General features: G+C 25.8%; 1 protein-coding gene across 6 annotated transcripts in view; it reads right to left on the bottom strand.

Annotated features, from left to right (window-relative positions):
* Positions 1-2,267: 2,267 nt before the first annotated feature.
* Positions 2,268-14,295, bottom strand: part of LOC129961081 (phosphatidylinositol 4-phosphate 5-kinase type-1 alpha-like) — a 175,653-nt gene continuing 163,625 nt past the window's right edge. For 3 of the 6 annotated variants that reach the window (XM_056074897.1, XM_056074894.1, XM_056074891.1), the window contains one exon: positions 2,268-3,917. In XM_056074897.1, coding sequence (XP_055930872.1) covers positions 3,897-3,917 — 21 coding nt within the window. In that variant the 3' untranslated portion in view covers positions 2,268-3,896. Of the gene's footprint in view, positions 3,918-7,912; positions 8,874-13,737; positions 13,959-14,295 lie in introns of those variants that run through there. The other 3 variants (XM_056074896.1, XM_056074893.1, XM_056074892.1) reach the window with 3 other exon arrangements.

Genomic DNA, 14,295 nt, shown 5'->3' on the forward strand with positions numbered 1-14,295 from the left:
GTTGATTTTTCTTTTTTTTTTACTTGACGAATACTTATCGACTGATTTATTTAATTGGCAATTGATATCTATAAAGGCGACGCTGTAGAAACATTAAAGAACACAATATTTTAGAGTAAAACAATGCTGAGAAACTTGGGACGATTCTAGAAAAATATATAAAAATCAAATAGCTGAGCCATCATTTGATGTAGCAGATATTATAATTACTAAATTTGGAGATGCCATGAAGAGAAAATTTTCAATAGCAGAAAAAACCAGGAACAAGCAACGAACATCGAAATTTAGGTGTGATCGAAATTCATTGCGTTTCCTATTTGTAGGGGACTGACTATCTTTGTTAACTGCGATAACGTTAGGTAAGCCGCTTTTGCATTGCAGAAACTTGAAAGAAATTGCAGTCGTTAATAAAAAGCCATTATTTTATTTATTAACTTATATGATTAAATAGGAAACTTAACAGCGAGTTCGAACCATGACCTTTGGATAGAAATAGGACGCAGTTTTGCAGCTAATATACGAAGTAAAAAGAGGACGAAAAACCAGTTTCGTGGCGTTTTCAGAATGGAAATTTCCTGTTTCGGAATGACGCTGAAACAGAAACTACAGAGCTGCTTGGGCAGCAATTTAAGAAAGTTACTGTTATTACATATCGATAAGCAAAATTAATACAGAATTTTTGAATATTTTAAATGACATTCGCCGAGAATACTATCTATTTATAATTAAATATGCAAATAAAAGCATGAATTTCAAAATCTTATTTAGTTATGCTTCGTAGCTCCTAACAGTGAATTAAAAAAATCTTTATTACAGCAAAGTTACTACTACGTTTGCATACAGTGAAACTGTCCCAAAATCGTTTTTCTTCTATATCTCAGGTAATTTTGATTTGCCTTAAATTTTATAACTCGGAATTTTCATTATTCAGAATCATTTAAAGGACAAAAAAATTAGGAGGTGAAATTGTAAAATTATGCATATAGGAATATGTTGATGGTCCTTTATATGAATGCAATTTGTAAAGAATACACACTTTCAAGTTGAATGACATGTTTTATTTCAATTTAGCTTTTGATTACGAGCAATAAAGAATATCTGAATACTTTTTCAACGAACGGTGCCATTCAATAACCAACATACCTGCATGATTATGCAAATTTAAAAGATCAATAAAATTTGATACAAAGATTTATTTAAAGTAATTTTCGAAATATGAGATAGATGATAATATTTTAAATGTTTCTCATACACAAAATATATACATTAGAGCTTTTATTATACAGTGATAATTAAAAATATTAAATCTGTTTACTTTTAATAATGAGAAAACTTGACTTTTAATTAGAATCAGAAGATGCGCCCGTCTAAACAGGCCGTTATCCTGTTAACAATATGTCAGATTTGATTAAATGCTATTTGACTTTATCTCGGCTTCTTCCATCTTGCAACATACGTTTCCTTGCAGCGGGATCTCCTCTATAAATGAACAATCAATTCAAAACTGCTCACTAAAATTGGATTTAAACAAATAATCCACTAACAAAAAAAGATGCATAGCTAAATACGAAATAAAAACGTTGAAAGAAAATTTTCGGAATAATTTCTAATAGGTCTTGATGTGCGAATAATGAATCAACAAAACCACAGACCACAGTTTAATGATCTTTGTTAAAATGCAGCATAAAAATGAAAACAGAATGGGAAGTTTACGCTCTAATTTTAATTCATGCTTCGCTTTATTCGTACATAGATAAATCAGTCAATCTACGCATTAAAAAAAATCCTGACCAATTCTCTTGATGCCAAAACAGAAACAGGAGTTTGTGCTTTCGATAACGATTCATGAGTTACAAAGGTATATTTTTCACTTAGCATTATGGATGGCGATGGACAATTATATATACTGATACGGTGCAATTATTTATATGTAAAAGAATTCTTTCCGCACTTACTTTGCATTTAAGAAATTAGTGACATATTTAAAAACAATAAATACGTAAATAGGACCTAGTTTCTAAAAATTTAGCAAATAATTTAGCAGCTCTTAAATATTTTGTTTGGAATAAATTATATCGATTCAATACTTTAAACAGCTGATATTAAATTATAGCCATATTCAGATTTTAAGGATCTTTTCGTTTTGTTTTCAAATGAAATAAGTCAAATTCGTTTTCAAAAACATTTTTAATCAACTGCATTCGAACACTATGTACAGAAAAAAAAAAGCATTTATAACCTGTACACAATACACTTCAATAGAAAATCTGTATAGGTAATTTCAAACATATAATTTTAATAAGATAGTACTAATGAAAAAAAATGCAACTTTGTGTAGATATTAAAAAACAGATGTATATCAACATAAACATACTCTTAAATGTTTTATTAATAAAATATTTAAGAATATTTGTCGAAACCAACTAAATAACGTAATAACAATTCACTTGCAAATGCTTCGTTATGTGGCTCTATGTTGCAGCTGAAAATTAATTCTTTTAACACATAAAAAAACCAAAAAGCTTCACCGGTAGAATTAATAGAACAATTAATAGAAATTCTAGTATTTGCAAGTAAAATGTTAATTAGGAAAGTTGCCCTGAGGAATATAACCGTCGAAAGGGATTTTTCCAATGTACTGCTTAAAAAGCTGCACTTCGGGAGAGAGGGAGGGAAAAAAAAAAAAAAAAAAAAAAAAAAAGAAGAAGAAAAGTTAAGTTCGATCTGAAAATGAAATGAAAGAAATATATATATATATATATTTTAATAACTATATCTAATAATTTCTAAATTAAACACAGCATACTTTGTTATCTGCCGATCTAGGTTTAAGATTAATTACTACAAGTATTTTATAATGGCGACATTAGAATAAAAGCGTAAAAAGTAAAATGAAAAACTTTTAAGAAATTTTTGTATTAAAATATTAATTTCAGAGTTGCATGTTATTCTCATTCATACTATCTTGAAAATCTACTTGACATAAATTAGCCTAAAATATATTTACAATGTACCATAAATTCATCATGAATCATTAACAGTAACTTCAATATGTTTTTCAGAAAACAATGGAAAACAATCAAATAATCAAAATGGAGTGCTTTATTATATCCCTTCAAACTATGATCTTAACAAGTGTATAAGTAAATATCACTCAAAAAATTTCTAATTTAAAGATTTTATACAAGCTTACACCAATTTTTGACAAATACATCTTATCAAGAATCAAAAATAATGAATATGATTAGTTCTAGAAAACAGCATACAAAGCTTTGCAAAAAGGAAAAGTATTTACACTGATGATTCATAAAAAAATCAAAAACAGTAATACTAAAAAATATACAAACAAAATATACAGATAGGTATAAAAGGTTATCATGATATTCCATTCTAGGACATTGAGAAGTTACAATAAAGTAAATATGCAACTGCCTGTTATGATTTGATTAATACTTGCATAGGTATCAGCTGAATATCAAAACACAAAGGACAGGATATCAGATAAAGTACAAACACACAGAATTCATATACAGATTTAATATTGCTTTGAATTATATAGTATAGAGAGACTAGAAAGATAAGTATAACAAGATAAGAGAATTATGTCACAAAGGTACTTTATAATAAACTATAACATAAGTAGTCTTCGAAAGTAAATGCGAATTACAGAAAGATAATTATTTCAGATACACACTGCTTATGTAAACCACACAAAGTGAATAACACAGCAAAGAGCCCAGAAAAATATTTACTATACCTTGTTAAACATCGCTGTACTGAAAAGGGGAAGTCCTACTACTCATCTTTTATACATTTGAAATTGTACTGTATCTGGACATTAAACCTTTTCATGCCTAGTGAAACAGACTTCATGAACTTCTTAAAAGCAACGTAATTTAAGCATTCAACTGTATCTCCTATTGCACAGAAACAGGTAAGCAAAGAAAAAAAAAAAGTTTTAAGTATAAAAATTTCGAATAATAAAAATACAAAGAATAAAAATTTTTGGCTTTACATTTGATGACATTCACATATAGTAGTTAAATTCTAAATACGGATAAAATTTACAACAAAAAAAACTTTGCACTCTTTCAGTAGCAAAGAATTATGAAAAATAAATTTGATTAAATGCAAATAAAACTTTCACTATACCTTTCTCTTTTCCATTAAGATTTTTCTACCTAAATATATCAATATTTTTAAATTATTGTAAAAAAATCTCCTAAATATACCAAATTACATTAACGGAAACATTACCTGGCCAAAAGAAACTGAGATGATCACAAATTGTTTCATCATATGTAAATAACACTAAATTTAATACGCAAAATAAAAATTACTGATATGTAAACAACTAGTAAACACAAATACCTCTTCCTCCACTCCTCACAATTTAAATCACAAAATCTGAAATCACAGTTTAAGCTACAAGGTTCTCACAATTTTTTTTATATGATACACATCTGAACGAGTACTACAAATATCCACTACTCTAAACCCAATAAACTTCTAAAAAATTAAAATTTCCAAACAAATTGTAAATATAACACACAAGTTAACTGGTTTAGAGTATCGCAGAATAAGTACCTGAGCAGAAAAATTTATTAAACTAAAAATCGTGTCATTTAACTAATCAAAGCAGAACTGTAAAATTTAACAGCACATTAAAATAGGGATTAGTCTGTATCACAAATAAAACAGTATATATGCACAGTAGAAAGCTTTGTGTAAGTTAAGTTTATTTCTATATATAAAAAGTCTTGAAATGAAATGAAACCAAAATTGTAGACTCTTCAGTACATTTTAAGCAAATATATATCCCAAGAAATTTATAAAGAAAAATACAGATAAGTTCATAAACAAAATAAAAAAAGCAAAATAGAGGAAAGCAGCCAAAGAATATACAGGAAAAAAAGCATTTCCAAAATTAAGTACATCAAAAAGTTACAGTTATGCAAAAACAGCTTTTAAAAAAATCAGGCATTTACTATACAAAATAAATGAAATCTTTTTAAATAAAACATTTAAAGAGCAAAAACATTACAGGAAATCAGAAAATGGCTAGAATAGGCATTTAAAATATATCACTTATAAGTATTCCCTTTTGTAAAATAAGTGGAACCAAAACAGTTAAAGAAAATACATAACTAGGATTATTAAGCATATTTTACTAATACTTCTGCAAAAACAAATTTGTAAGACATACTTAAGTCAGAATTTTTATAAACAGAATATATTTTAGAAGGAAGACAGCAATTTGTATAAAAATTTAAATAATTATTAAAAAAATTATAATTAACTAGATTGTAGTACAAACAATATATGTTGACTAATACAAACAGTAACAACATTTAGATTAATAAAGTCCAAAGATTAATCACAGTGCATCTAAAATTGTTTTACTATGAATGTATGAAAACTCACTAAAAAACTGCAATACTTCACTGTGAATTTGACATTTAACTACTTTTAAATGTACAACAAACATGGTAGCACAAAATCTGCTCAGTAAAAGTAATTGACAGAATTTTCATAATGGAGACAAATTACTCAAATAATCAGTAAACACAACTATAAATTAATGGACATTTAAAAATAAATTATAACAACAATTAAAGCAAGGGTTATGTACCTTTTCTTCCAAAAAATAAAAAGCTGGCAGAGGCCATAATTAGAAGGCAGTATATATATTTTAGAAAAACTAAATTATTTATACAACTTAACATTTAAATGACGATTTTATGTATGTACAAGCCTGGAAGCCCTGTTACATAAGACCAAATATGAAAGATATATATCAATAAAAGATACACTTAGTTTTATGTCAGGAAACCTTAATAGGATAATAAAAGTTTACACAGTCAATTTTGATTAATGAAAAAAAAAAAAAATCCTAATTGAGCTTAAATAAAATATGGAGAAAATCCCAGGATTTAGATTTTAGGCATACACAGCAACCAAGTTAATGGTACATCACATTAAAATTAAAGTATTTAAATAATTAATAATAATTACAATTAATAACAAAGAATCATGGCAGTAATTTTAATTTTAATAACTCTCGTACACCCTCCCTTCAAAAAATTAAAAGTGACTGCATGTATTTGAATTATAAAATTTTGGCTTCCCCCCCACCTTACAATACCAATGAGTAATCTTAGGTATTCTAATGAAGATATTTACGTAAAAATATATATTAACTAAAGGAGAGTATCATTTACTCCAAAATTTTTTTATACAATAAAAGATATATAAAAATAAAAACGTATGTTTTACAAAATGCATGACATTTAAGTATATGAAAATTGCAATAATGTCACATCATACAATATAAACATTTTGCATAGTCTTTTATTGAATGCACATACACATTTCAGTACGAGCAGGCTTAACAAAAATTGAATTTTTAATAGAATGATTCCTTTCAAAAAATTATGAATAGATGTTTATTTACAATACATATCAATAAATTATATATGAAGGACACACATATAATACTCAAGTACAGATTAACTCTGAATAATCAGAAGCTAAAATTTATATCATTTGCTGTAATGCTTTACAGTGACTATTTGTTTATAAACTTCAAGACAAAAGCTTACTAGAACATACACACCTAAACAAAAAACAGTTTAAAAATAAATTATAGCTAGCATACATGTTACTATAAAGGCTATTGTCATTAAATATCAACACTCGGCACATATCATACTAGGAAAAGCAACTGAAATAAATTCTGTTCAACACTTTACAAGAATAAACTACTCTTATATACATGATTTTTTTTTATACATAAATGGATGGAAATAAGTGCTTTATATCAGATATGTTCATGCTAAAATCATTAATCAACAATTGCAAATTTAGACTGTTCAACAATTACAAAAGAGATTTTTCTTCTAAAACAAAGATTTCAATAACTAAGGTAAAATGATGAAAGAGTGATAACCACCTTGCTTTGACAAACTACATTTCAACAGAAGTCAAGTAATTTGCTCAAAGAATCAAATGCAGCTATAATAAAACATTCATTGATAAAATGAAATAATAAACTTTCCTCCTCCGTTTTAAATCTACACCATTATATAAAAATGAATAACATATCCATTAACAAAAATGTTAAGCAATTTTTTCCTTTATAAAAATTAGCTATTATAACTATGTTAAAAAGCGATAACGATATCACTATTGGCTAATCGCTAAAGGCTATAAAAATATATTGCTAGATTTAAAAAGATTTCTTTCTCTGTGTAATAAAGAGGGAGAGGGGAACTTTAAATTCAATTTCAGAAAAATCGAAACAATTTATCCATTAAATTAAAAATCAGTTTATAGGCTGAAGAATTTTAATTTTTAATCATAAAATCAACATAGAAAAAATTTCAAAATCGTAACAAAACTATGGCTTTCATAATTTGATTTCATTTTTCATTACAAATTTTAAAATTATTCAGAATGAACACCATATACTAAATACATAAAAATATATATGTACATTTTTGGCACTTTTAAAAATACATATCATAATATACATATAATATACATCTAGTAAAACCTACATTGCACAAAAAAAAAATCAACATAAATTGCTTAGTAAAATAAAACTGCGAAGAAACGTTCTGCATTCTTTTGCTACATCTACATTTTAATAATATCATGGAACAGAAATTAGCATCATAAAACAAGATGATTTATTAAAAATATTAAAGAATAGTCATAATACTTAATTTACAAAAATTGAAGAGTGTAAAAGGAAATATTTAATAACTTGAATTACACCAAACAATAAATAAAATATTCTCAATTTTTCTATTATATAGAAAACTTAAATATTAACTAGAATCTGCTAAAAAATTAAAGAATGGAATTATCAGATATTATATTTATTAGTTAAGAACAAGGTGACAAAGCTCATCTTTGGTGTTAAATGATTATTAAAATATAAAAGAAATAGATACGTAAGTAATTCTAGAATAAATTACACTATAACATTTTCTTAGAAAAGAAAAACTGCAAGTGAATTCACAAAAATAAATTTTATCGAGATTTAAATGTTAAAATTTATATATGCACCCAAATATAGCTTATCAAATTAACCCAATTATACATTTTTTATTCAAACATGGACAAAAAATTAAATATTTCACATAAATCCACATATATGTAATGGAAGACCCCAATATTCAGAAACAAATAATGTTCTTTGATCAATATTCCCCCTCCCACACATTTTTTTACGTACACACACAAAATCCTTCTCGCATATATTATATTGTGATCAAAGAGTTCAAATAAAATATATTTAAAAAAAAAAAACTATTCTATTTCACGCAGCCTTTACAAAATAGTTGAAAAAGACATTTCAAATAAATGAACAAAAATAACAAATGACAATTACTTTAGCACATATATTAAGATATACACAAATATGAATATTTCGGCTAATGCATGCAACACTCATACATATCCTAATTTAAGGGTTCTTGCCTTCATTTAAACTTAAAGCAATTTTATTATCACCTTGAAGAACTTGACAATAGCCTTCACAGGAACACAATACTTTTCACCCAATATCTTCAATAAAGGCACTAATATTTTCAAATGTTAATCTATCAGTTTCATACCTAATGCTTATATCACACCAAAGATATTTAAATAACAACATGATTTTAACATCATTAACATTCACTAGAATAATTAGGCAGCTGAGAAAGGCTACAGCTGTCTTGATTAGTCCTGCTCAGCAAGTAGCACCCAGAGCACCAGGTTAGAGAAACGGCAGAGATGAGAAATACACAGCAAGCACACTAAATACATCACTGATGACTGGTAACATTGTCTACAGTACAGCACGGTTCACGCTAAAGGCGTGTCTGGAAAAATAGAAAAAGGAGTAAGCAGAAAAGAAAGGAGCTGTGATTAAATTAAGCTAGAAGGTAAAAATTTATAATAGTATGGTGGAAATAAATTAGTAAGATTAGAAGCTGTTTCAGAAAAATGGCAATTATTTCCAGTCATGTGCAAAATGAAAAACAATGAGAATTTTAAAATGTTACGCTTTTAACAAACTCCATTTAATATAAAACTGGTTAAAAGCAAAAATAGTATATTATATGCAAAAGTACAGTCTACAATCTACTTAATGCATCGAAATCTTGATAAAAGATGAATCGTTGAAATTAAAAAGTAAAATCTTGAAAATTCCAATAAAGTGGAACTAGGCTAATACGACCTTTTCCCTGCTTCTTTAACTTTTCTATTAAGTAAAAAAATTCATTTTTAAAAATTAAAAACAAAAAATTGGTTTATTTCTGAACCCATATCTTAATCTACAAAATCTATGTAATCTACATACATATCTTGAGTCTTCAGTGAATAAATTGTTTATGGTTCTTGGTTTATTCAAGAGCTTTACTATAATAAATCAAATTCATTTATATTATTACTAATCATAATAATTATTACTAATCATAATAAAAGGTAACTAAAAATTTCTCATAACTTTTTCGTAAAAAAAAAAAAAAAAAAAAAAAAACTTTGAACATGTTAGATGTGTACTGCATTGTTTATTCTGTTGTTTATTCGCACAAATGTTCAATGCTGCATATTGTTTCTTAAAACCACAAATTGTCTTTCAATTATTATAGATTTTTATCATAATTAATAACTTTATCATTAAAATTGATTATGTAATTGTTTAATAATGAGAACAAATCTTTAATGCTATTTTTAGTTTAAAAAAATCAGTTATTTTCTCTTGTTGCACATATTACAAGATCCAGATTTCCTAATAAATTTTTTTGTTTAAATCCAATTTTTACTGTGGTTCCCATTATTTTCGAATTAGCCAAGTTCCACTATACAAGACCAATTTTTTAGGATGCATGAATATTAAGATTAATATGAAACTTTTGTTTTTGAGATTTTAAAAATGTGAAACATATCAGATAAGCTTCTAAAATTATCTAAACTACATTTATTTAAAACTTGCTCTTTAGTCCACTTAAAAAATTTGGATCTAAAAATTAAAAATACGATAAAGAGAGGCAAAATATTATAGTTCCCATGGAGCACAAACCTTCAATGAGGAAAACTACCTAAAAAAGTTTGAGGTGCCTTGATTATTTAAAGAAAACTGCTTCTACTACAAGTCAACAGAGGTATTCAAATGAATCTATATACTCTATGATTCATATAAGTTTTTCTCTAAATTAAGCAATGTAAAATGATAGAAATATTATTCCCATATATAAAAATTACGGAGGATGTGCAATGCATTTACTCAGAGTGCTATCACAATTTTCTAAGTGAATATACAGTTCACATCTTTTAATAGTGAAATATCGCGAGTTTTAATAATACATATGTAAAAACAAAGAAATGACCAATTCTTGTTAGCAGTAGTTAAAGAAATTAATTCTCAATAATACTGATATATCAAATCTTTATTAATTTCACACATTTTAAGATATTCTTTTCTTTGTTTACAAAAATCGTGTATATAAAACATAGTAATACATTTTTTTTGCTTTCATGAAATTTCTTTACACCCAAGATATTTCCAAATCTTTGAGAAATTCTTTAGATGCGCTTCAACCATTTATTATTTAAACCCCTATATATCTAAGCTTAATAAAAAGATTAGTGTCCTTGCAAATTCTACGCCTAAAATATGCAATATTTCTGAGAACTGTATTCTTGATTGTACTCCAAAGGCTACGCTAGACTATTTAGTGTGTAGTTTATATATTAAAAATCAATCTCTGAAAACTAACATATCGAATATTTACCTTAAATGGAACTTTCAAATCATGATAGCATTCAAAGTTGCTATGTCTCACACCAGATACATTGGAATACCGAAATCGTGCATAAATATACAGAAAGTTAAGACAGCGCTTAAATTTCCGATGAATTGCTTAAAAGTTTCACATTGCATAAATATTTTTTTTTTATTTTTGCATGAGACAAGGTATGATATTTGTCAATCTTAATTATGACACAATATATATATATATATATGTAAGCTAAGGCAATGAAAACTCATGAATATGAATATACAGATGAAATATTTCAATTGCATATTAAAATAATACTTAGCCAGATACCAAATGTTAACTGCACCACAGTTTTAATTATTCAATCAAATAGCATTCAATGAAACATATTTTACATCAAATTATTCGAATGAGAATTCTAGAACTGACAAAAAACATATAACCAATTGATTAACTTAAAATTATATTTACATAAAATAATATGAATAATATTTTTATGAAATGATATAGCAATGATATTTATAAAAGGAAAAAAAAAATGAAATTACAAAAGAGAAACTTGAGTTAATTTGCATATTTTGCTTAAAATTTACTATTTATAAAAATAATGATAAAATTGGGAGACAGATATCAGTATGGTAACTTTAAATCACATATGAATGAAACAACATATTCACACTTTCCTTGTAGCTTCTACTAATGCAAAACAAATAAAAGATTTGGATAACTTATTCAAAATAATAATAATAATAAATAAATAAAAAAAATAAAGTGACTGTACAATATCAATGAATGCAAATTTTTCAAATTGTCCTATATAACTTCACTTTAAGTATACTTGATGCAATTAACTTTTACTGACTGAATATTTCTATTTAATTGCTTTTTTCTTGCATTTCTAAATGCAATTGTAATACAATCCATAAAATTAACAAATGGCAAAAAGTTTACCTTAAAATTACGAAAATAGACATGTAAGAACGAGATTATACATTTCTCCTCGAAGGCCTTTATGAACGAAAATAATATAAAGAAAATATTTAAATACAGTGAGCAGTTAATGTTCATAAATTATCTTCTTTCTCACATTTCTTTAAAGGAATAGTTGCGTTGCTTGTTTATAGATGTTATATAATGCTTTCTTCTTCCTCATGTAAGCTAATAATTTAAATCTTGATTGAAACTAATCATTATTTTATTGCAGTTTAATTAATAACAGAAGTAAGTCAACAAATTATTTAACAGTCTTCCCATAAAAGGTTACTTAGTTTCTATCTTTTAAAAGATTTCTGAAAAGGATCTAATAAAGTTACTAAAAAGCTAGTCATGTTCATAACTGGCTTTAAAGGGATGTTGAAAAATAGAATAATCAAAGCATTTAAAAAAAAGTAGAGCTTAATAATATCATCTGCATTAACATTTAAAACCCAGGTTATAAATTGTAAGAGTATTACTAAATGATTGTCTCACACACACAAAAAAGTTTCGCTGATTCACTAACTCCTGAAGTTTTGCTTTATAATTTGAAAAAATCATGTTTTGGAATAGGAATAAGTATAAAAGTAATTCAAATCACATTACAGAATTTTGAGCTGCCTTGCTTTTCGCATGAATCGTTGAATTCCAGACCTTTCCACTGCACACACGCATCCAAAGCATTTTTAAAGATTATAATAATGAAAACTAACTAGAAATCATTTGAGACTATAACAAATTTCAGCTGTATTGAAAACAGAGCAAATGAAATTAAAATGTGACCTCGTCACTTAAAATAAATTGGAATTATTTAGTTTTCTGTAAGTTTTTCTGGATTTTATTAATATATCAAAGGAAACAATCATAAAGTAATGTTCACATTTATCTTGGCTGCAACAGAAATACAAGAATACACATAAAGAATTTCGTTTGAAATTGTGATTTTATTTTCCAAAGTGCAAAAGAAACAGAGAAAAAATTTTTTTACAGAGAAGGTAAAAGACGCATCAGAAAAATACAATAAAGGGTTCAATATAACATTAGCATTAAAACGAGTTATTATGATGAGATATAAATGAAACTTTTGGAGAAAAATGTCTAAAATTATAAAAATGCTAATTATATGGAAAACGGGAAAATAAATATGAAAATGCTTCTGTTCTAAACAAGTTTTAATTTGGCTCACTGCCACAAAAGTGTTTAATGTCACACCAAAATTTAATTGAAAGAGTCCAACCACTAACAATCAACAACAATTTTGAATGATAAAAACAAACCTTGAAGGCTATTCAATGCTGATGAAATATTAACAGAGCATAAAACAATGGAAATGAAATATTAATGTACAAGGTTTACGACGAATCAAGATATCAACAGCCAAGAGTTGCATTCATAATAAAAGGAAAATCTTTTTTTTGGAAGTTTTCCTCACTAAACAGGAATTTAAATCAACTAAAAATCTTAAAATTAACCTTAAAAATGATAAACATGCAAAATAATACAAATAAAAAAAACTAAATAATGTAATATCAATATGAAAATTAAATACTTAATCTTATTTAAAATATTAAAAACACATAGCCTGCATTCAGCAAACAATAAAATTCATAACTAAATAATGAAAATATAATAATTAAAAAACAAAAACGGATTAGAATAAATGAAGACTCAACCAGTCCATTTGAAGAATCTGTTTAATAATAAACAAGACACAAATTGTATAAAAATTAATATGTATTTTTTAATAGAAAAACCATTTTAATCAAAAACATGAAACATTTTTGCCCAATACAATAGCAAAATAATGGAAAATTAAAAACTGAAAAAAAATGATGAAATAAATATATGAAAACAATTCATGAATGTAAAGAGGATATTATTGCAAAGAAAAAAATTCGGCATAATATTGATAGGAAAATAATTCAACAAATAACAATTAAGTACAAACAACATGTCATAAAACTGTATTGGTAAAACATATATTAGATTTAAAAAATATATCACAAATTCAAAACGATTATTTCATACAAAAATATTTTTTCACCATATTATATGATAAAATAAGTTATTAAAATGATAAATCGAAAATGCTACTTTAAGATCTAGATGGAATTAATTTCCTTTCATTCCAAAAAATAAAAGTATTTCACAAATAATTTTTCTTTTTCCGAAATTCTTCAAAAATAAACATCAATAATCCTTCATCTGCAGAGGAAAAGCAATATTGAAAATAACAAAAATTATAAGTATTAAAATAAGCTGAGTTATAACATGTACATTATAAGAAAAGAATAACAAATAAAAGACTTAAGACTAAATTTTTGATGAAATGTATTACATTTGTAAATAACCACACTTGTTAAATATTTTCTTTTATTGCTTTGGGACACATTGAATGATCATACAAAATGTCAATTTAACCTTTTGAAAACAATATACAAATATACTAACAGTTCAAACAATTTTCTCTTTATATAACTAAAAATCAGTACAAAATTGCATTTTATTTAGCGTTACTTTTGATAGAGCAAAGAATTTTTTT

This window comes from Argiope bruennichi, chromosome X2 (assembly GCF_947563725.1).
Source record: "Argiope bruennichi chromosome X2, qqArgBrue1.1, whole genome shotgun sequence".
Taxonomy (NCBI): Eukaryota; Metazoa; Arthropoda; class Arachnida; order Araneae; family Araneidae; genus Argiope; species Argiope bruennichi.